Source organism: Accipiter gentilis, chromosome 8, assembly GCF_929443795.1.
Source record: "Accipiter gentilis chromosome 8, bAccGen1.1, whole genome shotgun sequence".
NCBI classification, from domain to species: Eukaryota; Metazoa; Chordata; class Aves; order Accipitriformes; family Accipitridae; genus Astur; species Astur gentilis.
In genome coordinates, this window is record NC_064887.1 from 3,812,746 (window position 1) to 3,839,980 (window position 27,235).

Sequence of the window (27,235 nt, forward strand, 5' to 3'; positions counted from 1 at the left end):
AAAACAGATTACAGCATGAAATTTATTTTCAGGATGGGGAATATCCCTGTCATCTGTAAAAACACATATGGTAACTTTGAGGGGGTTTTGGTTTTTTTCTAATGTAAGGTGTGAATTTCCCTGTAAAACCACATATGCACTACAAGGATAGATTTACTGTCCCCTTCCCGCCTTTCAACAGTCCCTCCCTAAGCATAGCTTATGAACATGCTGAGAGCACAGACTTCGCTGACAAGACATTAGTTTTCACAGGCCAGTGATTTTTGTTTCACTGAAAACACATTTACCTGCCAAAGGCCAAGTTCTCAGTTGGCATAAATCAGTGCAGCTCCTTGCCTCAGCCACCTAATTCCATTTGCAGGCTTTATTTAAGGTTCAAACGATAGCTTCACATATGCCTCTCCCTCTCTCCATATGAACCCTGCTTCGTAGTTAAAGGAAACACTTACCTCTAGAAGTTCATCGCCAATATGCATCCTTCCATCTCGTCCTGCAGGTCCATCTGGATTGATACCAACCACAAAGATGCTCATACGAGAGCGGTCCTTGTTGCCAGCGAGACTCAGTCCGAGCCCATTTTTGTCTTTCTCAAGCTCAATAATGTGCAACTCTCCTGGTAGATCAGCATATCTTTGCCTGATTTTTTCTAGGAAGATCAAACATATAATGAGTTATAATATAAAATTACTTACATGGAGATGTTGAAGAACACATACAAATATGCTAGGAATTGATGGCTTCTCAGCATTTAGTCTTTGTTAACAGAGGTCGTTCCAGCGCAGACTCTAAAATATCATTTGCTGTGCCTGTATCACTAGCACAGCAAAATGCAGCATCAGCTGCAAATACTATTCACATTAAAACTGCGCTGTTTTAATTATTTGTACAACAGGCTGGGTCTAAACCAAAAATTTTTTGAAAGGAGGGTAAACAAGGGAATTCCAGAGGCACCTCAATCTTACCTTACAAGAGCTATCAATTTCAGGAAACTCTCATAAAGTTAGAGCTGGTTAATTAACCACTGTGGGAAACTGAAATGCTTACATTGCAAACATACCGCAAACTCACATCTCAATGTAGGATCTTTTACTTTTGCTTCTTTCTGGTGACTCAGGAATATGCTTACCATGCTGTGCTTAACATTATGTGCTACCATGCAGATGATGACTCAAAGCAGATGTCAGTGACAATGTATATGAATGATTACATTTTTAAATGCAGCCTCACTTGGCATTAAGGTAGTTATTTGTCTTTCAACTGCATTTCAACCATTTCTGTGACAGAGCGCAGTATACTTGCAAAGTTATTTGGAGCACACGGCACGCCTGCGGACGTTGACAGTTTAATCTGAATGTCTTTTCACCACTGGCATGAAAACATCTGTAACTACAGCTTGCGAGGGTCAATCACAGAGAGTGTGAATTTGTTCTCCTGTCTGATTGTCCTTTGCCGATTTTAAAGCCAGCTTCATAACACCACCTGCATCCAATGCTTCAGCTGGGCCACACATTAGAAAAAGGCAAGTCAAAGTATTTTGCTGGGGCTGGATGTCACCTTTAGTATAGAGCCCAAGGTGAAAGAAACTGCTGCATTATGCATTAAGAAGAGGAATAAGAGATATTATATGTTCAACTATATCCCTGCGTCAGCAGCAGTAGCTAGATCAATATTAGCTATTACCATTCTAGCAGGAAAGCGTATTTTAATAGTATGATTTAACCACTGTAGCGAATGTTCCCATGACAACAAGGAAGAGGGGAAAGGGCTGGGGAAGGTGAGAGGGAAGCAACTAAAAGTGAATAAAAACTGCTGAGAAGTCAGACAATGAAGTAGAGGTGTTGCTTCCACGGCCCCCGTGCAGGCTGCCGGTGTGATTTAGCCAAACTTTGGGTCCACCCCAGCGGCTCTCCTCTCACAGGGTCCTTCTTCAGCAGTTCTACCAGCTGCCCCTCGTGCTTCGGCAGAGACCGCTGGGACAGGGGGAGCAGTCTCCCGTCTCCAACCCTAGATGCACCCGAGAGCATGCCGTACGTTCAGAGCAGCGCAGACAAGAACCAGCTCTCCTGTTGCTGTATTTACAGGCTGGCGTTTTCCTGCCGCGCTCTAAATCCCTGGTGGCCTGCAGCCTGAGCCTAAAATCCTGGGGGCGTATGTTAAGGGTGAGATGTTATCCCTGGAAAGCTGTAAAGCCCTACAGAGGTCTGCACAAAATCAGAATATCGTAAAAAATTAGAAAACTCATTTGTTACTATCAATTATATGCCAAAAATTCATATAACTGCATTAAATGGTAATCCATGTAGCTGCACAGTTCTTTAACATATTTCTTAACTAATGGGGTCAAAATGTAATTAGAAGTGTGATTTGCTACTTGAATTTGGAAAGTGGGGGTTTTTCTGCTTAGTTTGCAGGATACCTCCTGCCGAAGAAAAGCAAGCGAGGAAAGGTCTTGAAAACAGAGCTTCTGAAAGTACAGCAGTTGCAAGCACATACACAGCCACACACGTTTTCTTCACACCGCTGAGGTTTAATATTCTTTTCCCATTAAGAGAAGTCCAGACCTGAAGAGCACTAAAACATTTTCTGCCCACCACAATTACACAAACCACTCATTACAGCACAGCAAGTAGCTGCAGCGTATCCCAGCCATAAGAATATTAAGACCAAATCATCAGCAGAAAAGGGATTTCTTCGCGATTGCACTTTTGTGGATAAAGCAAAGAATCAGTGCTCTGGAGGGACGCTGTTGACTGATCGTTGCTTTGCCACAGTTCCTTCCCTTGCTTGTTTTACATGGACAACACATCTCACTTTCATTTGCTAGGAGCAAAGCGCACATTTAAAGCATGTTTTTAGCAACGGGTACTCGGACGCACAGAAAAGAGGTGAAGGGGCAAGCAGAACACACACGCTTAAACCCTGTACAGATGAAACTGCACATCTTCAGAGACTGCTTCAACACTCATTTCTTGCTTGTCAATAAAATTCCTTAAAATTCCCCAACACGAGCCTGATGCAGGAGCTGCTCTGCGACACTCTGCACACGGACGGATATAGCTCGAGCCTCTATCTGCAGACAAGTGCCGTCCGAGACTACCAGTGTAGGAAGGCTGTAAACTCTGCCGCGTTTCCTCCTGCTGGAGCAGTCCAAAAATGAGTTTTCTCACATGGGAAAAACGTTAGCTGTTCAGAAGTACGCATATATTCCCTTCCGATGCTGGGCTGAAACTAAAAGTAAGTTTTAGTCTTCCAAAAATTAGTCGTTAGGGTAATTGCCTGGGATGAGGCAGAGCCCCACTAAAACTTCTGGTCTCCCTGCATTGGGCCAGGACTGGCTGGTGCCTAGCTCAGCACTCCAGCTGTGCCAGTAATCCCCCACTGTGGGAACTATTCTTTGGGTAAAGAAACATTTATCTGGGCAAAAACCAGAAACCAACTCCAGGGGTCATCAAGTTGCTTTATTTGTTAAGAGCATTTATTTTTTTTCCCCAAAGGGTTTTCCCTGTTCCCCGGGTTCCATTCTTACAACAGAAGGAAACCTGTGTGGACTAAGCCCTTCATTAAATTATCACATTCATTTACGAAGCAACTATTTGAAACGGCTGGGGTGACTGGAGCGGTAAAATAGTGGGAGACTACAGGGGAAACAACGGAGATGCTACGTGCCGAGCGCTGCTTCCAGCCCGGCAGGAGGGCACCGTTATCGAGCGCTGCCGGAGAAGACGCAAGCGTGTGTGTACATGTTCATGCACGTAGGGACAAGCAGAGATACCCCTGCTTCTAAACTCAAGCCTCCCTTAGCTGGGCATGCTGTCTCCTCCCTGAAGAGCAGAAGGTTCTGGCTCTCGCAAGCCCCACCTCCTGCAATTAAACACTTCCAAGGGCTGTCCTCACCAGCCAGCCTTGCGGTGTAAATGATAACGCGCTATTCCCAGTGGTGTCATTGCGTTACTCATCCAATCTGCATACAAATATCCTTTGGGCATCCAGCTGACTTCCTAGAACATTGTAATCGTATTCTCAGTTTGCCTCTTAATAAGAATCTCATAAGATTATTTTAAACAAGTATTTACTGCTTAAACAAACGTGCATCTAAGGCATCTTCTTTTTAATGCCTTTTTCAGCTGTTTTTTCTCCCCTCCAGCTGGTATCACTTTTCAGTTCTCTGCCTAGCATTGGGGAGCCAGTTAGCATCTGCTTTTGCAAAGAATTCCATTATCTGCCTTCATTACCAGATACTTTACACAAGGCAATTGTAATTCTGTTGTTGCTGCATTACACATGGGACACGGCGTTTCTTGTTTTGGCACTACATGGAGTTGTTTCCACATTCGGTGACAATATGCCTATCGCAACTTCTGCAAACATATCTCACCAACGATACTTAACTAGCTAAGGTTGTATCCAGTGTCTTTTAAAAATACTATACAGATGTAACGTGAACTAAAAGCACAAGTATAAGCTCCTGCAATAATATTTCCCCGTTATGTTAGCAGACAATTACATTTCAAAGAGAAACCCTGGAAATGGAAGACAACTGCTTTCAAACAATATACTATTATGCTGCTGCATATGTTTCCCTGCTTCAGCCGCTATTCCTATTATATTAAACAGAGAGATAAAAGAAATAAATGGGGACAATATGGTCAGGATATTGGAGTTTGCATGATCTAGTATTGCAACAAATACACAATTTATCTGCACGGAAAAAACAGACAGCACTTCTCAGGAAGGCAAAAGGCTCTTTAAATTACAAAGATATATAAAGCTCTTGCAAAGGGCTGAGGAGCCTGCTTCCCAAACCTGCTGAAATCTCCAGTTAAATGAGCTGAAAGGGTAGAGGTGTTTCTTTTGAAAATGGTGTCTCTGCGTGATGCAAATTAGACTCCATCTAGAAAGGTAAAAAGAAGAAAGAAAAAGCTCTGGATGACTCAGCTAGGTGATTGGGTTTAGCACCAAATGCTCAGTATTAAAACTGTCAAGGCAAAATACAGAGAAAAGAAAGGGGGAAAAACATCACAAAAAGAGATGACAGACGATATTTGTATATAGAAGGTGATACTGAGGATTTTACATCCCTTTTGCGTTACCTCAGATAACTATTAGCAACATATGCTGGCTTTTGGAGACTTTACAATGGTCTCATTTATCAGCCTGTGTTCATTTTAATGGTTTTAGCTACCATTTTTATCGCATAGCACATAACATGGTTACAGTCTTAGCCTTTTCTGAGATTACTCTGCTTAGACAGCAGTGCTGCAGCATCACAACCACTGTTTTTCATTTAGTAATGATAGATATCAGAATGCAGCCAGCATCCACTACACAGAGCCAACCTTGCATATCAAACAACTAATTCCCTTCTTGATTTCACTATAAACATTATTAAAAAAAAGGTAGGGAGTCCCTTGAAAGCTAACCCTAGAGCTGTGAGGGCAGCACGTCCAATTTACTGATTACAATTTACAAGAACCTAAATAAGCATATTGAAGGGACCATAATTGAACAAATGGGGTTTAGAATTCTCCCGCTACTAATAATATAATAAGCTTATTGTTTTAATCTTCCCACTAGCCCTCTATTCAGCTCCAAGGAGGCAGACAGTTCTTCAAACCTTATCTCAAAAGCGATGCACTTGTCTGTTTTCATAAGCTTTAAACTGAAAAATAGAGAGAAGAGAATTTCTGTAATGTTTTCTTAAATTCCATAAAATCATTCCAATTCTTCTCTTAGTGATCAGCATGCATGAGAAAAATAGGGCAGTTGTATTCAAAACTGGCAAATCTAAATGGAAGAGCCAGAGATTATGTTATGACCAGTCCCCCTCCCTCAGGTGGTGAGAGGAGAGGACAGAGGCTGCTGGGGCTCACATCTTTGTAAAAGCTGTTATCTCCAAACGCGCGGGCAGGGAACATCCCTGCAGTGGGATGCGGGAGCTGTGGGTTCCCCATCTGATCCAGAAACTCAGCATCCCCTACAATCTCTCTTTGACAGCCACACCATCCCTTTGGCAACGCTTTGCTTCATGTACACCATTTGGAAGTCATTTACCAAAACTGAAGTGATGATTTTCAGAGAAAAATAAACCCCAGCATTTCTACTATTCTTTGGCACACTTCAGTTAATGCTCCCACCTTGGCACACTTCAATTAATGCTCCCACCCCAAGCCCAAGTCTGTCATATACAAGGAAAGTGGGGGGGAAGAGCTCCATGGCTGGATTTCTCATTTCTCCCCTTCCTCCCCAAAATACCGTGAGCCAAAATATTGTAACATTACTTTTAAGTACATGAGGGACACAGCATGCACAAAGTGCCACACAGACAAAGCCTTCTCTAGATGAGCAGCTAAAGCGTGGGCTTTGATACTCTCACAAGTACACCTCACCCAAGCTGAAGTGAAAAACAAGCATGCAGTAAACTCTTGTGAGGCGATATTCTTACCCTAACTTGAAGACTGCCTCTTTTCTTCTTTTTTTCGCGTGAAGGATTCGGGCTATTATTTGTGATATCTGAGTTTCTTTTCTTCTCACTGCTCCCTTCAGCTCAGGCTCCCATTCAATTTTGCTCCTCTCATGCCATGCAAATGCTTGCAGCAGCTTCTCAGCTCACACAAGAAAACTCTCCTTCTCCTCCAACATTTTCCTTAAATGGCACTGTCCCCCACATCGCTTTTTCTACAGCGTAAGGTAAAAATTTCTGCTAGTGATTTTTAACTGATCCAGGAGAACAGATATAATGAGAGTCTCCACAATCCACTTCAAGTACCATTTCATTTTGTTCCTGTGAGCAGGTGACATTTAGAAACAGTTATCATTAATTTTTTCTTCCTATTATCATGGAATCGTCACGCTCAAAGACAACAATGGAAAGAAAAGTGACATTTAGCCCTGGCTGAAAACCAGGGTAACTGCAGTCCGTAACATGAGGGAGCATCTCCAATGCCTGCACCACCTCACATCAACGTTTTGAACAAATGGCATTCTTGCCAACAATTTTTCTTCCTCATTTCAGGCCCAAAGTTTCATTCTAAAGATGCAGTTTCATTACAAAACATTTAAGTTCTCCGAAGAAGAGATATTGTATGTTTTTCTCTTTTAATTAGATGACAAGGACACGATGAATCTATTCATACCAATGTTTACCTGAGATCTTTAACATTTTTAAAAGGAGATTTAGTGAAAGTGTGGTAAGCAGAGCATCCTGATGCTAATAATTGCTGATTACAGGGAATCTGCCCTCCCCTGCACACAATACTTCCACTCATTTGCCTTTCAAATGACGCATTAACCCTCATCAGAGCACTTGGGTTTCCTCAGAAGTGACCTCCTCTGGGTGCTGTGATCTCGCAATCAGTCACTCCGGTGGAGCGCTGACGCTGAGCTCGGAGGTCCTCCGCGCCAGCTGACGATCCCACAGTCTTACAGGCTTTGGAGGAAAGGACTGGCAAAAGCTGCCCGTGTGTTTCTTGCCTGCTGTCCTGGGACTGATAAACTGGTTGTTTCCACTAGATAGGAGACACACCAAATGGGCTAGCTGTTGGAGCATCGTACTGCCACTAGTTGATTAAATAGAGTCGAACAGCAACAAAGACATTTTTCTTTTGATAAAATCCTCTATCAGGATACAAATAGTTATGTGCAAAAATTTATCACATCATGGTTGATGTCTGGGCCCACAAAAGGCCCAGCTGAAGGCATTCTGAACTAATTACATCCTTAAAATGTGGGGTAGCCTCAAAAGACAGCTGCCGTAGACCCTATTTTTAAGCTGTTGGAAAGATAACTGAGAAAAAATCCCACAAAAAACCCTCTACTGTATAATATTGCAGTATATTACATCGTACCATGCAGTTTAAGTCATCTAAGGCCAAAATCCTGCAGTCTTCAGAGCTTCCCAGCCCACTCAGCGGTGATGGCACCGAGGAGCCTGGAGATAAGGCTCAGTTATCACAGCTGCCAGGCTCACGTACGCTGCACCTCCCGAGAGGAAAGCAGTCTTGCTCCTGCTCTGCTGAGGCTTGCCTAACATAGTTCTCCGGGAAGCCAGGACATGTTAACAGTATAAGAACATTAGAAAATACCGATTTCCATCTGCAAAGTCTCAAGGAAATTTGAAATAGCTCTAAGTGCACGTTGCTTGCGCTTCTGGCCTGCTGCACGGCAGCCGTCTCCTGGCGTCGACGTGCGCACCAAGTGTCAGTGATCTGTAAGGATGCATGATGTTCACACACAAAATCAGATTCCCAGATGCTGTGACAGATGATGTTTTAATGACCCATTTTACAATGCAGTTTTGGAAAAAAAAAAAATCGCCCAATTGGGATAGAAATTTCTTTTCTAAGCTACTCCTTCTGGTAGGAGCAGGTTTTCTGGTCTGCTCCTGCTCACATTGCTCTGCTAGGATCTATAATCCATTCCCTACTTTTGTATTTGAAAGCTACTCATTCATTTGATGGAAGAGCAAGGGTGTCTGAAACCGAACAAAGAATATTGGGGAATTCTAATCCATCGCTTTTCTGCTTGGTCTCAACACGAATAAATGAGTATTGTGAACATTTAAATTCTTCCTCCCTTGACAGTAATACAGCGTAACTCGATCTGACAGTGTTTCATCTTTAAATAACGATGTTCCCACAAAGCAACTGGCACAGTCATTACCTTGGAATCTTTCTGCACTGAGTCTCATTAAAGAGAGCGGCATCAGACTATTGTCAAAAAATGAAAGTTTGTTACCTAACAAAGGCTGTTACGGGCCCAAGCGCCAACTTTCTCAGCGGTAAGTAGTTGTGAAAGGCGGCACAGAGGACACCTCTCAGAAGCCAAGGTGATGAGACATTTCTGACATAGTGATCCGTTCTTAATTTAAGAACCTGCAATGAAAGCCTGAATTTCCTCCATCTAGAGGGGGACGGGATGAGAAAATGGGGACACTTTTGGACTTACTAATAAAGACCTTTTGACCAGCAAACATAACCCGATGAGCTCAAAGATCTAAAGAAAACTCTTAAAAAGGAAGGTCTCCAGGGGAATTGCCACCATTTGTGAAATGTAGACGAAAAACCCGTAAAGCTTAACCCTCCCCCCCCTCCAACGGTTGCACTAACAAGCCATAAAAATAAAAAAATATTAAACACCTGGTTGTGAAAGAGAAGGTAAAGAGGAGGAACTGATACTGTACAGCTGGGATAAGAGATGGTGGAGAGGAGATAGCGGGAAGAATGTCTCAACTGAACACGATCCCTTGCTTTGCCATAGGAGCACAGCCTTGCAACGCAACAAAGCTACGTAAAATCAGTGTGACTTGACAAGGACTAAATTAATTTTTTTTATTAAAAAACCTCACCACAGTAGTTTAAGTTTGTTGGTACAGCAATTTTTAAATACGCTGTGACAGCGATTAGAAAAGATTAAAATTGGATGAGTCATCTGGGACTGTAAAGCCCGGGAAAACACCCACAGACTTATGTTGGAAAATATAGTGCAAGTCTTAACAGTGAGAGGAACCAGGGAAGATAGATCATGATCAGCTACTTTAGTTGTGATTTAATTCAACAGTGATCTTAACGATAAATTTTAATCCTCTTCAATATTTTCAGGTTTTAGTTATTTTGCTAAGAATTGATTGTAACTAGTTTGTCACTACAAAAATACATTTACCTACAATAAAAGATTGTATTTATATTGTACGTTCCTTCTTTAGGCCAACTATGGGGATAAAATGCTATATAAGTATTCAAGGAAATATAAAATTTTCTATACATCTGTTGAAATGCTCAAGATTTATCTCGTATGTCAGATATTGTGAACAACATTTCTTCTATACTATATAGTTTTCCTAACAATATATACTGTTTGGATTTGGACGAAATTAGAATGCAATTAAAATATAAGCAACAGCTTTGTAATACAAATATTGCATACAAATATGCCAATTGTGAGTAATAAAGGAAAATGGTTTTATTGAAATGTTTTCATTTAAAGCTGGAATATTAAACAAAAGCATTGTTATTCACACAGTAGATAATGGAGGTTCTGTGGTGATAAAAACAATTTTTTAATGGCCTAATTTCCACTTTGTCAAAGATTTCCTTTTGTCTGTCTTTGGGCCTTCATGAACACCTAGTTAACGATAAACACTGTGCAGTGACCTCGGAGGAGGTTCTGCCATCACACCATGGCCACAAACACTTCCATAATTTTCCAACTGACAACTCTCAACTTCACACTCCTAGTTTTTATTCACAGACCAGAAAAGAAAAATATCCTTTTTCAGCTCCTAGTAAGTTGTTCAAGTTTGATAAGCTATTTTTATTCCCACTGAATTAGTTGAATAAGCTGTAGAGAGAATAGGTCTTTGTTTCAGGCTGCTGAAGGAAAAGTCAAAAGCTGGCTTTTTACTACAGTCAGTTCTGGGTCCAGATTTCTCTCAATTCTCTGGGTGCACACATACTTTTCCTGAACAGTTTTTTCACTTAAATTATGCTAATAGGTTAGAGTATGCTCAGATCTTTATGTAGATTGCCATTTAAAACTTACAATGCATGTTAAAAGCAGAAAACGTTTGATTTAAATTAAGCGCAAATCCAATTTAAATAAAAAAGCAGCTGAATATTAAGAGATGCGTATCCAGCTTTTAGAGGACATAAGCTGATAGAGCGTACTCCACTTATAGTACAGACCTGACCAGCCCCACAACACTGTTTAGTATTGTTTCTCTCTTTTTTTTTTTTTTTTTTAAATTTAGGCAGCTATACAGAATCAGTATTTAGCTAGGTTCGTACCTGATCAGTCTTTGATCAAACTGATTACAGCTCCTCAAACACTTACAAACTATCTGATGACTCTTAGGATCCTCTGTGCTTTTGCGCAGGACATTGAATCCACGCTCTCTAATTCCACAGTGCTGCTGAAAGGTTTGCCAGCTACCTGAAGACCATCCCTGCACATCTACCTCATCACTGCACACTTCTATATGTGAAGCCAAGAAACGAAATATTAGATAAGAAGAACAGGGCCAGCCCACCCATACCTTCCCACATCATGCAATGCTCCTACAGAGGCAAGAAATTTCAAAAGAGTAAGTTTGGGTTGGTTCTAGGTCCTGTTTTTTGGAGGTATCAAATGGCAATTGAGCCATTTTCAAGCTTTTTACAACATCAAGCAATGCTTAGAGGCTTTGTTTAAGTACAAACCTGAGTTTCCCAATGTCATGGCTCGCCTTTGATTGCTGAGGTAAAATGAGAAATTAAAATGAAAAATGACTGCAACACCTGGCAACGCTGCAGACTACCAATTTCTGTGCCTTAGAACAAAACAAACACATATCTAGAATTTCACTTTAAAGCCTCTTCTATTAACAAAACCCCAATAATAATTAGTCTACTCTATCTTTCCGTATCTTCAGCTATCATGTGTATATTACATTGATGAAGTCTAACGTATTAATCCTAGTATTACATGTAAAACAGGTACACAAGCTAACAGTATAGCCACCACTGGGCAACTGTTGGCCTCGGGTCCAAAAGAGACCTGCAACTCGGAAGACAGAGACCTACTGCTGCATCTCCGAATGAGATTTCTGATACACAAATTGGCTCTCCCATGATTAAGAGAGTACTTCTGGTAACATCTGGTAACACTAATCCACAGGATTCCTTTCCCAAGCCAGCCACCGAGCTACAAGACTCAGCCAAGAGCAAGTGCCCGTGTGTTGCTGCATTCCCATCTTTAACACGGTCCCCTTGTTCTCCTCCAGTTTCAGGAGAAGCAAACTGCATGTGCTTTGGTTTCTTGTCGGCCTGTACGCTTTGTTGCTGAGGTGGTGCCTTAGCTCAAGCTGTATCTCAAAGTGAAGACCTTTCCCAGCCTTAGGGAGGAGAGGATAAAAGAAAGGAAGCCACAGCACAGCACTTTAATTTTAGATCACGCGTTTAGCCCATGAGAAGACCCACGTGAAGCAGAGCTGAAGAAGAACGTCCTCCGTCACTCCTCTGTTCAAGGCAGCTCTCGTGCTCCTCAGACTCCTCTGTGAGCCTGTGCAGGTCACCCACCCACCAGAAAACCATTCCTCTCTAATGGTGGAGCAGTTTTCCGCTGTGTGAGTGAGTTGAACAGGCTGAGGAAGGGAAGAGCAACAAGCACCCAAGTACCCTAAACAACTGGGGAAGGTGGGAGCTCCCCCTTTCGCCTCACAGATGGTCTCATATTGTAGAGCTTCAGCCTGAGCAATAGCAGAACATTAGAAGAGGATGACAAAATATACACTTCTCTTATAGCTGAACAACTAAAATGCAAACTTCCAGGCTGAAAACATACCATTTGATTAATGCTATTATTCCAAAAGAGAAAGGCACCAATCAAATAAAGAATTAACTCAAATGTCACTTCTTAAAATGAGAAAGGAAGGGTTTATTACTTGGAAGAATTTCAAATTGTCCTATGTGATATAAAACTGAAAAGAAGTATGTATGCTGTGGTAATAAGAACACAGATTTTTCTACCACTGAAAGTGTCAGTCAGACAGCAACTCTTGCATTTACAGTCAACTGCCATTTTCCTTTTCCATCAGGTGAGGCAGGGGGATCTGGACAGATGAATGGATACCAATCCCTCCCCCCACAAAAATCTCCATTTTGTATCACTGTGAAATCATAAAACAGTTGTATACTCTCCCTAAATCAGCCATACATCTTATTTAATCAGCTGTCTTGAGAGTCTACTCAAAAAGTTAATCAGGTTTATGCTGCACTTACGACATCATAAAACTTGACAGATTTGATTAAATAAGACAATATTTTGTATCAGAAATTATATTCTGATTGTTTTTAATCTCTCCAAAAGACAGAGTCTGGCAGACCTGTTTTCTCTTCCACAAAGAGTAAAAGAAGAGGATTAGGGTCAGACACCTTTGCTTATACCACATTTCAAATAAGAGGTGAAAAACAAGGCGTTCATTCCTCTGCAGAAGAAGAATAAAATCACAGACAAGCGAACAGAGTATTTTTAACTTTTTTTTTTTAATTACCAAAACATGTTATTAGGTAACAAATAGCTTGTCTTTAATGTATTTAATGAAGTAAAGATATTAATGCATTAAGCTGTGGGCATTTTTTAAATGAACACAATTATAATCAGGAAATTGATGATGTATGTGAATAGAGACTTGCAATATGTCAAGTACTCTCTCTTCTCCTTCTGGCAAAACAAATCCATCTCCAAGGATTTATCCAAGAGGAAGAGCTAAACAGATAAACCTCACTATATTAAATAGGCTTACTTTTTCCACTCTGGAGGAGGAAATCAACTACGAGAAAGTTAAAAAACAAATGCTTGAGGGAAAAATAAGCGTGGAGTATGGTAGTTTTTACTTCATTTAGCCCTCAAAAGGGATGATTCAGATGCATCCATGACTTGCTCCTCAGGAATAAACACTGTCTTTTGGGTAAGCTGGAACTCCATGAATCCTGCTTTTTATTTTATTTTATTTTAAAATTTAGATGGCCATCTAACCCCTGCAAACCGTGGCATGGTGCTCCAGAAGGCTCAAGATGCCTTGTGTATCTTAACGACAGATGGCTAACCAAGACATCCAGCAGACGGTAACCAAGCTGGAAGAGACGCCAGGTCTTCTGAACTGCAGTCCGGGATTATGCTCCAGTGTTTATTAATTGCTCCAGTGTTTATTAATTATATTTTAATCTCTTAATATAAATTAAGTTTAATTCTAATATGGTAAATCATTTTATTCTGTTTTTGTATAGGAACAAGGCTTATGCAATCCTACCCTGTGCAATCCAAGCTCCTGCCCCAAAACCTTTGAACCTGCTGGCCAATTTGAAGCAAATCTGATGGTGGACTGGGGGTCTCAAAGGTACTGTAAAAGGTTCATGAAAATAGGCAGCCGTGCAGAGAAGAGAAACCTGATAAATACCCTGACTGGGGGAAAGGCTTCAGTGTGAGATCACACTTTATTAAAGCGTCAAAGAATTCACATGAGAGAAAGCCCTTAAAAATGCTCCAGCGACAGAAAAAACTTAAATCGGAGCTCACACCTTCCTCAACACCCAAGTCAGTCGAATGGGAGACACAAATCTGTAGGAATCCAACTTCATTAGCTGCAGTACTCGCAGAAGTACTTGTTAAAATCTTCACAACTCCACGCTCAAGTCCTGGCCAGAGGCAGCACAGAGAGCACCCAACCAGCACCTCCGTCCTCCCCTCAAAACGTCTCTTCTGCGTCTCTCCAAGCAGAGTACAGAAATAAAAGGAAAAGGGGAAGGTCTGCCAACGTACGGCTGTCAAGGGACAGGGAGGACGGGCTGGAGCAGATGTACCAACTGGCTGCTATACAGACCCGTCCAGGGACGATGAAGGGGTTAGCCCGTTGGTTTGCTCCGATGCCAAGAGCCATCCGCTCACGCTGCCAGCAGCTGCCGCGGGTGCTGCTGCTCTGCCCTTCCGAGCCGGCACTCTCCCTGACGCATGTCACTGTGCAAGTCCTGTCCATTTACAACGCCACAATATGCCTCCTGCACACACAAAAGAATGACCACATCATTCTGTCCCCGAAAGGCTTCGCTGAACTCCCCATTCCTCACAAAATCCCTTTCAACCTCTTTCTTGGCCCTCGCTCATAAGCTGCCCATGCTCATCCTTGCATACAGCTCTACTTACTCACTCGTCCATCACATCCCAGTCTCATCTCATTTATTCACCTTCCACTCTTCTCCCAGCCCTTCAGTGATACCTCACTACATACCATGCTGTCAGGCTGATCACTTAACAGCTTTCTTCCCTTGACAAACGGTATTTAAAAAAAATCACATCTTCTATACTTCTAACAACTCAATCCTGAAATGAGCTCTTGCTGTAAAATTACTGCATTGTCTATTTAAATACATTAATGATACACAACAAAATTATACTGTATTAATCCTCTAATAATCTGTCATATCCCTAAGAGAATAACAGGTTACAAAATGGAGGGGAGTACAGCCAAACCTTAGGGGGCTTAAACCAAATTTTTTTGCCAAACACTTGAAAGAAATACAGTTTCTAGTTCAGAACACTGTTTGCATTGAGGTTTACAATTCAGTGCAGAAAAATGTCCAGATTTGAAGTTCCAAGTTGCAGGTGAGCCTGGCACAGGGGGCAGGAGGGTCAAGCACCAGGAGAATCTCGTCCCTCCTCCTTCCCTGGGCATCCAGCCGATCTGCTGCAGCTGAGCGACCCCACTGACAGCGTTACAGAACAGTCATGGCTTTACCAGACCAGACAATTTCAGGACCATTACACACTGTAGTAGTATATGATACACTTCACTGTTGTTTTAAGGTACAGCAAATGCTGCTGCTTGCTGTTTACTCCCAGAGCACCTGGAGGGATGGAGACTTAGTGGCATAATATCTTCAAGAACCATTTGGATGGTGTAATCCCTCTCTGCTCTCGCAAGCACAGCATAAACAGCCATAACTGTGTGCACACATGCATGTGCACACATAAACAAATGCCTTGTGCCTTCATACTCTCTGGCATTTCATCCAAATTCCTCCCAATTTAGGTATGTGGTTCAACTCTAAGTAACAGCACATTACAAGTATGAGAACTTATGTTCAATGTCTCATAATATTCCCAGGACCATCACACCATGGAAATGGCAACTTCCCACCTCACTGTATAGAGGACCTGGTTCAGTATACTACATAAGTTTGACATTTACAGGTCAAAAAATGCTACTTAAGCTTACGGTTCTGAAATCACAGATAAAACACATAAGTACTTATAAATACGTGATAGCTAATACGCTTGGTGAAACTACCTAAAGCATTTAAAAAACCCCACCCAAACAACCATTAAAAGCATTTGCTATCTACAGAACAATCACAAAATGGTATGACAAAGTCAAGGTTTACCACTCCTGGCTTCAGACAATGTACGTAATTCACCTGTAGCTCTGTCCCCTGGCAGTAGTACACTCATCACCTGAACAGGAATTCCCAAATTTAGCTTGCTCAGCTACTGCTGTTGGGATGACAGCGGCTCCTGGCTCTGTGCTGGCCTGTCTGCATAAAGACATGCAGAAGTGTAGGGTCCTCCTCTGCACTTAAACCGTGTCCTTCCCCCAGACCAGGACCACAAACAGTCCCCTTACCTGTCCTATTCTCCTGTTGCACGTTCTAACTCACAACCCCCCTTACTCCACTTTGCTCCCTCTTCTCCCTTATCGTCTCAAAACGACCCCAGAATACGACACCAACATCAACTCTGCTCCTGCATCTTAATTTACAGCTGTGGATCCTGGCAGCGGCTGGTTCCCACAGCACGGCTGGTAGGCAGGGCAAGGACAGAGCTGGGACCACACAGCACCGCGACGCCACTGGTCAGTGGTACCTGATGTGCCACCTGCCTGTTGGAAACACGACTTCCCATTCACCGAAGTAATCTGGATTAATGGGTGTCTCGATGGAGGTGCTCATCCTCGCCTCTGCAGAATGGGTGCAATGGCTACAGACTCTGCCCACGGACACAGCTTTCTACATTGGGAAGCAGAGACGGAGAAGCACAAGCCATGATCTCTAAATACCGATGAAGCAAACAGCCATGCCCATCTTTACACTAATAATAAAAGGCTCATTATTATTTCTGGGGTAGCAGAAAGAACTACCTGCCCTTTAGCCAGTTGCCACAACATCTCTTCTAATTTCAACACAGCAAAAGTATTTTGAATTTGCTGATAAAATAGAGATGTTCATCTGATGCAGATAGCAGTCTCTTGTACACATGCACATATATATATGCATATGTGTATACAGATCTCCTTCCTAATGTCATTAGCTTGCAAGTAGTTTTCAATACGCATGTGGCCACGACCAGGCATAAAGAGAATTTTTAATAGTCTGTCACAGTGTACTATAGCTAGCATACCTAAATATTCTGGATTGCTCTTCACATGTCAGCTGTCCTGATAAAGAGCAATTACATACCTGCTCAAAGCAGAAGGTAAATTGATGACTAGCCTCTAAGTCACTGCATTGAATGAGGAAGAATCAAGTCTTAAGATTGAGGAGGAAAAGATAACTTCAACTTTCTCAAACAGTTAAAGAAGTTATTCTGGACAGCTGTCTCAATTACTGTAATACTGTGGAAAACTAGGTAACATCTGTAAAGAATAAAATTATTGTCATTTAACATTTTTACTTCCCCTTCTGTTAGAGGCTTACTTCCACTACATATTTGGAGTAGCTACTGTTTAAACCAAGCAGACCATTTTGGAACAGAGCTATTATGCAAATAATCTAGTCTGTATTCTAACTAAAAGCAATGCTGTGCTAGTCTGGACAAGACATGATGCACAGTAGAGTTTCTTTTTAATTTTTTTTTTTGTGTGCAGTGGAGCAACATCATTTACGATGGTAATGACGAAAGATACCTTCCTATCTAAAAATCAGACGTTCAAGAATATAAACACATAACCACCTTTTATGAGCTAGTGTTTGTCTTTCATTTATTTATTGAAATATTTACATCCTTTTTACATATTTATAGTTGCAAGTCATTGCAGTGATATTAAGTGCTCTTCAATGAGAGCAATATAAAAATCTACTTCTGTTATCCTCTCTTAGCAAGTTTGTACCTGTGTATGCAGATTTATACCGCAGACATTATCTTCTATCTGTAAGTTATATGAAATTACTTATCTGTAACACCTGAGTAAGATCAAAGATCCCGAACAACATAAGCCACCTGCACCATGCCTTAGACAATGTAATAACCTTAAAACATCAAACCAGTATATTTCATGCCTAGCATTTTAATGCTATTCTCTGGATACCTGGCTTGTGTTGGAAGAAAAGATCATACCTAAGAACAAATGCAATCTAAGGCAATATTTAAAGATTAGATTATCCTTCATTGCCAATAGCTCATTTGTTTACTATCACATTGCTTTATTCTTGTTTTGCCTCCTTATACCATGAAAATGCTGAATATTCAGTTTAGATTCCCCAGCAGCTTTTTATTTTAGTCTAAAAACATTTACCTAACACATTCTTAACAAGCAAAGTGAAGAAAATTCAGCCATCTGTCTCTACATTACAATAACAGTTATGGAAGAGTAGATTATTCTATATAGCAAGAAATTTAATGCTAGGAATTCTTATACTTTAAGCACTGCGTGCTCATGTCAGTTTTGTATATAAGAATGTTGAACACCAATGTACACAGAAACAATGATTTATAAGCAAACACAGGACAAAATATTTTAAAGATATTAAATGCATTCAATATTCCAATCATGCTATATGTCCATGCTTCAAACTGAGAAAAAAAATGATCTGTGCTATTATTTTCTTATCTCCAGCACTTCACTAGTTCTAAATTATCACTAAAAAACACTTAAAATGACTTGCTGGAAACAAACACAATATAGAGAGAGATCTGAATCCTTACCTGGGAAACCCCCTTGTACCATTGCTGTACCAGCATGTACTTCAAGATATCTGCATTCCTGACAAACATTCAATGCTGTAAGCAGCTCAAATCCTCATCATACACAGACTCAGTGCTTGTCTTTCTTCTGACGACCTTGGGCCTATTTTTCTGAGATTTTTCTCTCCTTAAGGGCAAACCGTCTGTCTGTTTCTATTATGAGATGCCATCAATTATATTAATTTCAAGCTACCCACAAGCTAACAGTTACATCTGCCAGCAGACGAAAGCTGCCTATGAAAGTATGCAGGGAGAAGCAGATCTCTGGTTTCCCACATCTGACCCACTGATGCTCTACGGCTGCTGTTTGTGCACTGGCTTACTCTGCTAGCATTCGAATGACATCTCTATCCCCAAACACGAGTCACCTCAAACGTTTGTTTATATCCCTGTTAGCTGCAGGTACTATCTTGCTTAATGACCCACTGCATGGCAAAGTAGCAGTTAATAGACGATATTTATCTAGGCATCCTTTTCATGCAAGCTACAGGGGTTAAAAACGAATTTCTCTTAGTTAAATGGCTTCATTGTGTTATTTTCCAATGCTGCAGATCTTGCAGTTTCCCAACGCTGATATGTGTTCATGGCATAGGGTTTGGATGGGGGTTTTTTTTAGTGTCAGAAAACAAAACCAGTATGTCATTATAAGCATCAGAAAGATTCAAACTTCATCATAACTTGTATTTTGCTGAAACCTTAAAAAAGCAGTATTAGTTTTACTGCAATGAGTGCTGAACTGAAACATTGAAAAGACTCAAAATCCTTCATTTAGTAATTAAAAAAAGCAAAGATATAATCTCTCTCTAAATTTATAAACATAATTAGTTATTTTGGGACGTCCTTACTAATTCTCTATTCCAAATGCCACATTTAAACCAACTCAAAATACTCAGTTATTTTGTTAATACCATTAATTTGTTCATTTTTAAAGTTCATTGTCCTTTCTTTAGAATATGTATCACAGCACATACAAAGCCATCTGTTCAGTGCATTATGTACAAGCACACAGTAAAAAATACAAGAAGTCCCAGCTGCAATTTTACTATTAATTCATCAAAAATGTAATTTCCTTTTGCAATACTTCATCAGATGATGAGAACTGTGCGTGTGATTCAGAGTAAAAATAAAAAACAAAACAAAAAAAACCCCCCAAAACCCACCCCAAAAACCCCACAAAACCAGCCCAATAACAAAAACCCAAACTAACCCACAACCTCAAACTACAGTGACACCAACATCATAATCTATCCTCATGTGGCACAACAGCTTGCGGGTCTGCCCAGCCCTTCTGGATCTGATATTAGGGCTGGTTACAAAACTTACATATTTTAGCTAATTATGGGTCAGAACAAGAATGGGAAAAGAAGATTAGCAGTACAGAGTCACATTAAATAGAGATTAACACGGAGCTGAAAAAATGAAAACCACTGCTCTATTTGACTAATCCTGGCTCTTGCATCATCTTTGGAAATCCACTGTACTAAATACACTTGTTACCATATTTAAGAATGTTAAATATTGCAATTACTATTTTTTCAATATTTTATTTTCATAAATCTTGAAGTGTTTTTCCAAGCTACATCTTACTCTTTGAACATCATCTCTATTTGCTGTTGATTGCAGTGACATCTATTGGAGAGGCAGTGTTTGGCTACACAAGCTGCCTCACCTGAAGATCATAGTTTTTGGGTGCCCACCCCCCCCCCCCAACTTAAAATAAAATTAAGAATTACTTTTCCTTTGTTTTAGCACAGCTTTGCATAAAACAGACTCCAAACAGTCAGATCGTCAAGAATTATATTATTTATCAGTGGTTATGTTTTTATTTAGTAAATGTTAATAATTCTGGCATTTTTCCAAAGTGCCAACGATTGTTTTCCCATCTTCGCCCACAGCAATACATAGACACTTCCTGAGGTTGTACTTTTGCACACCCCATATACTTGACTACAAAGTCTCTTCTACAAAGTCTCAGCTGAACTCTATTCCTTTTTTTTTTCATCTTTTGTTTTTAATGAAAGTCACCATCCTCTCACGTGAGTATGGGTATCATTGACATTATGGAAGCTGCTAAAAACCTTAGGTGTGATAAGGGCACTCTGCTCGCATGCCCAAGCACTTTCTAACCCCAACCCTACCTAGACAACAGGCAGCGTGGGTTTGTCTGAACCAACCTACACACGTGAGCACACACAGACTCCCCTCTTGCACCCTATGTAGCCACAGATTTATCACAATGGGGAACGCAGAGTGGAAATACTAGAGAAGTTTTTAAATCACTTGCTTTGGTACAGAAACCACCATTCCTCAAAAAGCATTTTAGGAAGATAAATCATTATGCTTTCTTACAGCTTCATTGATTTCTACATTATCTAGAGACAAAATAAAAGGAAGGGGGCATTATTATCCCCTTATTAGATACAGTTAAATATCCTTGCAGACAGGAAGTCTGAGCACAGCGGTATCTAGTCCATTATCTTAGCCACCTTTCACAATTTTTTTTTTTAATCTTTTTTTTTTTTTTTCAAACTTATTTGGAACCAACCTGATCAATCTCAGTCAACTAACTAGACAAAAGATTTTACTAAAAAATGTAATATCAATTGAAATTAAGGATTCCAAGTTCTTCCAACAGTTGTCTTTTTAGTTTTCTTATAATGGTTTTTTAGGTCTTTCCTATCTAACTTATGATTGCTTCAACTCAATCACAAAGTATATCTAGATTGTACAGTTATGAATGCCCCAAGGAAAACCTTACAAAACATTCCATTACAAACTACTCTGCCCATACATTTCCTCTGCTTCTTTTTACTACTAACCCCTCATTATAGTAATAAGCCGCAACAGGGTGCACATTAGTCTATTAGCAGATTCTTAGTGCACACCTACAGCCATCCGCCACTCAAGGAAAACACACCAATGCCTATTGATGCAGTCTGTAGCACAGCTGCTTGCAAGTACAAATAGCTCCTTTGTATGCTCTCACCTCCTTTCACTTGTTTTGATTAAAAAAAAAAAAACAACCAACAAAAACCCCAACAAAATCCTATTCAAAGCCTAATGTTTTTAAGGTTTGGGAAGCCTAAAAAACTTCTTCATGGAGATTGACCTTCTCCAAAACAACCTCTGCCATGGACAAGAGTTTCCAGCGTGGGAAGGAAAAACTCCAAACCCATGTCGTAACATTTTCAGGTCTGCAAGATGAAACATTTTGAAGGCTCCTTTTGCAGCAGGATGCACATGCTGCAAGTTTTACGAAACTATTTTAAAGCTTAAACTGAAAGCCTTAAAACAGCAAAGTCAAAGCAAAGAGTAAACAAAACCCACATCACACAGGGTTAGAGCTGCATACTGATAAAGATTTGACAGTATCGTTAGAAGAAATAAAACAAGAGGAAATACTATTTTCAACTTCCCTTCAAAGTCTAGCAAAAAAAAACTATCTAAGAACTTAGAACATAATATTGCAAGTAATAGTGGTTCAAATGAAACTGAAATATAAAAGAGAAGCAGGTCTGAAACTAAGTATCTTGGGTGCAAGAAGACACTTTTGAAATAAACCACCTAGAACTTCTTTAAACTTCTTAAACCACAGAAACTTGGAGGACATCTGGAATTTCTCTAAACCAAGAGCTACCTAGTAGTTCTATTCCCAGCAAGGATTCACCCTATTTGGAGCAAAAAACAACCTTTGAAAAGAAAAGGGAGATCATCTACAAGAAATGACTGTTCCAACAAGTCAGCAATGAAAGCTAGTTTCAGTGGTGGAAAAGCAGAAATAAAAGGGAGCATTGCCAAAAGGCAAGTGGATTTGGATCCCACAGGGGAAATTAAATCAATACCAAAAGGTTATTCAGCCACTTTAAGGGGAAAACAGACAAAACTTGGAGACTATGAGGCAGTATAGATGGGACGGAAACGAAAGAAAAATTTTCTAAGTACGGCAAGAAGACCAACAATGCTTTGCTTTCATTTTCAGTATGGGAAATGATGAAGGACATGGAGGCAGAAGTTGAGAGCATAGGTCGAAAGAAGTGACAAGCAAGGAGAAAAAATGTCAAGTGGAGCAAGGAAAGTATTTCTGGAGTACGAAAGAAATTGATGAGCAGGTTCGTGACACTGCAGCTGTATTAATAAGAACGCTAAAAAATAAAATAAAACCCATCAGGAGCACAACCAGAGGACAGATTTGACAGCTGTCCCACTCAAAATGCCTGCTAAGGCCTTCCACGCTATTGGCAGAAACTGAGAACTACAGGAAGTAAATGAAAGAAGGAGAGGCTACGACGTGAATTTACCTGAGCTGACACCACTTCTTCCTTTTAAGATACCATATCTTCTAAACAAGACAGACAATAAATCTAGTTTACTTGTTCAGTGAAGCTCAGAAGATTATTAGTTAAGGTTACAAAACCAGTAGAATTAGTACGATAAGTGGGTAACGAATAGACCAATATGAACATGCAAATAGTGTTAAAAAGGCAAGTATGGGCCTGGGCTGAGATTTCTGAGAAAGCTGCTCAAGAATCAGGACAGAAGTTATGAACATCAAGTAGCTCACAAAACCAATACTGTACTGGAATTTACAGAGAAAACTTTGTTTTTCAAGTGATCACAGAAAAGAGACTCTGTAAAGCCCATTCCACAGCTGCCAAGATGCTTAATATCAAGTACAGTCATATAATTTCTAACATGCTTTTTACTTCAAGGGTTGAAGTAAACTTAGTTTCAGCTTCCTTAGCCTGTTTTTTATTTTAAAGGAACAGAATGAGGTAGGGAAGAATAAAACGGAAAATGAATATCTTGGTTTTCCAAGATTCATGGGAAAGATGGCTACTGCTAAACATTCAACTTCAGTCAGTAAAAAGGGTAGAGAGAAGCAGATTCATCTGAATAGATCTGCTTGCTGCTGCCAAACCTGGTAGGATTGATGAATTTAATATCAGAAGTAGCTTTACCTTTTCAGCTATTAGACTCAGCTGGCAATATCATTAGGGGTGGCAGAACAGCTAAAAAATGACCAAGCCCATCAATAAGAAATTATTTCTGTGCAAAGTATTAACTTAGGTCTAGCAAGCACTCAGATTGAGGCATATCCTAATTAGATAACTCAGGTGTCAGGCGACTTATCAAATATATCCTTTCACTGGGAGTTATAACTTTAATAACAAGCTGAAATCAGTTTGCTACAACTGGAGGTTTACAGAATTGGTTTGAAAGCTCAAGATATATTAATCCAACATCCACAGAGTCTGCAGTCAAATGCTCCTCCTCACTGCCACTCCCCACAAAAATACTGAACAGCCTTCTTGGTGTAACTATGTGGCATACTTCAAACAGATGAGATGACAGATGACAAACTCAGTAAGGGGGAGTTCTGGAAAAATCTCAGTGGGTTCAAGAACTTGCAGCTTTCCCTTAAAGCAACCGAGGCGGAGCTGAACACCCTGCTTCTGTGCCCCCATTACTGTTTCCATGAGAACAACCTTCCAAAATCCTTTTTGTCTCCACCAAAGCAGCCCTAAAAGTGACGAACCAACCAAACTCATTAATTATCTTGGCTTCAATGGCACACCATTGCCAAGGAAATCAGCAAGAGCAGCTGGAAGAGCTTTCCCCCCAGCAGGCCCCAAGTTAGAAGCTTCCACTCTAAATGGGAGCCACAGTTGCTTCAAGGTCAAAAGCTACAAAGGCATCTCTCCGTTTTGGCTTACCCATAACCACAGCAAACAAAAACCAAGACAAAAGATGATGAGAAAAATCACTGTAGCAAAAAAACCAAACCAAACCTCAACAAAACCCCCACATGTATGCTGATTTGGTACAAGAGAGCATAAAGAGAAAAAAATAAAAGGTAACTAATTTTAGAAAATAATTTAGGACTCCTAACTGCAGTTTTAGTATTCCTAAATATTTTATTGGAAGACAAGCTATGGATAATAATATTCGATTTGATCAAAGTTGTAATTAACAAAGCAGTACGCTGGACTCCATGTCATGCTGCTGGAAGCTCTCAAGTTGCACTGCATCCTACTCTTTAGGTCTCTACTCTTCCACAGAGTGCATATGGTCATAATTCATTGCAAAACCCAGAACTGGACAATTGCAGAACCTTTCCCATAAAAGGTGCTAGAAAAAAAGGGGATCCTTTTTTCAGTAGAGTACTGAAACAATAAATCAGCAGATTTTTCTTTTTAAAGGAAAATATTTTGCTTGAACATCATTGTCTGAAATTGACTGCAGGCTTTTCTGGACAAGGACTATGCACCAGTGGTTCTCAACCTACGCCTGCTCAACTACCACTGCAATTACAACAGTAAAGCACAACATCTGCCTTTCACTGCTGACATCGCTGCCAAAGCAAGTCCTCTAGACATTGCTTGGACATTTTTAGACTGAAAATAAACAAGAGCCCTTCCTACATCTCTTCAGAAAAGCTGAGCTATAGGACCCTGGCTGGGAAGAGAAGACTGTCTAAGCTACAGATCAGTAGCCCTTAGTAAGAACGAGGTTGAAGATTAGATGCTATTGCCACACTGAGCTCTACTTCCCATAATACAAGCAATAAATGGCAGACACATTTATCACAATCTGATTGTGTTCTATAAATGTAATCTGATGCAATGATTGTGGCACTACTCACTCTCTGCACAAGCATCCTCATCCTCCTCTTCATCCACGTTAGCTTCCTCTGCATGCAGTCTTTCAAGTGCTCTGTAAGGAGGTGGCAATTTCATTGGAGGCGGAGCCCCATATTTTCTCTAATGGATTCAAAGACAAATAGTTACATGTTTTGTAACCTCCACGCACAAGAAAAAAATCCTATTGTCTACTGCACTGTGTGTACATACACAGCACTTAATTACAATGCTAAATTCTGCAGCGTCGGCTTTTTATGCAAGAAATCAGAACAAGTGACAATGAACATCAAAAAAAGAAAATACAATTGTACATGCACATTTACTTGTTGACAAAGTACTCATGTATCAGAAACATGGAAGTGTGAACATTTGTTAAGGGTTAAAAATGAACTTAAATCATACCCCATTTCTCATTAGAGACTCAACAACAAAATTGTCTGGTACCAATAAAAGTCAACCTTTTAAATACAAAATAGGAACACAGTCTTCTTAGCGCATCTACGAATATTTAAACGTAACAGTTCACCTATATTTTTGCTTAAATTAAAAAAAAAAAATGTTGAATTATAACTTACAATAAAATTCTATTACCTCACATAAATACAGGCAGCTCCTATAATGATGCATATAGCGGCGCATAGCAGGCGTAAAGAATAGGCTCCGAGTCTAATGAAGGTGCTTGTTCGTCGGAGCAACTGTTTTTATAGTTCCAAGTAACTGGATCGTGCCTTAGTTTGCTACATGGTTTCATTTAATTACATTCAACTGTATCCCATGCAACCCCACTACTAATAGCAGGATGCACTTTAGACAGGGAACACCGAGTACGATATGCCATTAGAGCAACCAGAATGCCCGTAATTAATTTCTTCTATAGCTGGGAAATACGACTCAACACCCGAACATCAAACCCAGAATAAAATTTTTCACTGTGTACAATGAAAGCTGAACCTGCATATGGATTTCTAAAACCTTGAGCCTGAATTTGTGTAGAATAGTCTAGCAAAGTGCAATGCAAGCTACATAGAGAATTTTGTGACATAAGACATACATCATCCCATCCATTTAAAACACATTACAGGAAAGTGCTGCATTGAAGACAGCATAACTATAATAATTGAATTAATTCAATCCAATAGTATTAAGAGCATATAATGAGAGCACTTGGAAATACAACAGCTGTTTCCCCAAAGTATACAATACACCAAATGCATCTCCCACTTTTTGCTTGACACCAACACAGGTAGAACTCGGCAAAATCCAGAAGATCCAGGAAGCGTGAGAGGACTCGTCCTACATTACCGAGCAGGTGAAGACAGAAAACCTGAAGCCCCACTTTCAGCTGCCTATGACAAATCAGTAGTATCACTATAATTTAGCAATAACTCATAGTCTAAATGTTGACCCTTTGGCTTTTTAAGACCTTAAACATTTGTTAGGAAGTCTGTGTGGAATTACACAAGACACCTAAGCTTATCCAGCAGTTTGCTATGGCTCAGAAGGACAAGCTTCTCTCATCCCTCCTGACCCCACTGAAAAGCCAGATGAGGAAATTGTGCCAGAGATTAACACAGCTGTTTCCAGCACAGAAGCAAAAGCGCAGTTTACGTTGCCAACCAGCAAAATAATGTTAATACCTGGTTTGTCCACAAGAAGCTCAACTGGTTTAAGTGGTTTTATATAAATTACTTCAAGTGATCATTTTTAAACAAACATCAATAAAGGAGGATAAACACCAACTAATCGGAGAAAACCTTCACTACTGAAAAGATAATTCATCACCACCGGAACAGGCAGATTTTCTAGCTGGACACGGCTGCTTTCAAATCAAACTCTTTTGTGACACTTTGAAGACTGAACTAGAAATATCACTGATTCCCCATAGGGACACAGACTAGTAATCCACTAATAGCAACTCCTTCCAACTCAGAGATGCCCCTACTGTAACACAGTATGACTGCTTTGTGAACCAATGTTCAAAGCTAAAAGGGAGCTACATATTTATGCACTGAAGCTCTTCTATATTCCACCCACCAGTTTACAGCACCAATAGATGAAAAAGGGTTGAAAAAGATTAGGCTCCCTCTTTAACCTCCGAACGCTATAGA

General features: G+C 40.3%; 1 protein-coding gene across 5 annotated transcripts in view; it reads right to left on the reverse strand.

The window, feature by feature from the left end:
• Nucleotides 1-27,235, reverse strand: part of PATJ (PATJ crumbs cell polarity complex component) — a 156,120-nt gene that overhangs the window by 62,471 nt on the left and 66,414 nt on the right. For all 5 annotated transcript variants that reach the window (XM_049808440.1, XM_049808441.1, XM_049808439.1 and 2 more), the window contains exons 28-29: nucleotides 25,130-25,247; nucleotides 450-646 (exon numbers count right to left, since the gene is read on the reverse strand). In XM_049808440.1, the coding sequence (XP_049664397.1) occupies nucleotides 450-646; nucleotides 25,130-25,247 (315 nt within the window). The remainder of the gene's footprint in view (nucleotides 1-449; nucleotides 647-25,129; nucleotides 25,248-27,235) is intronic.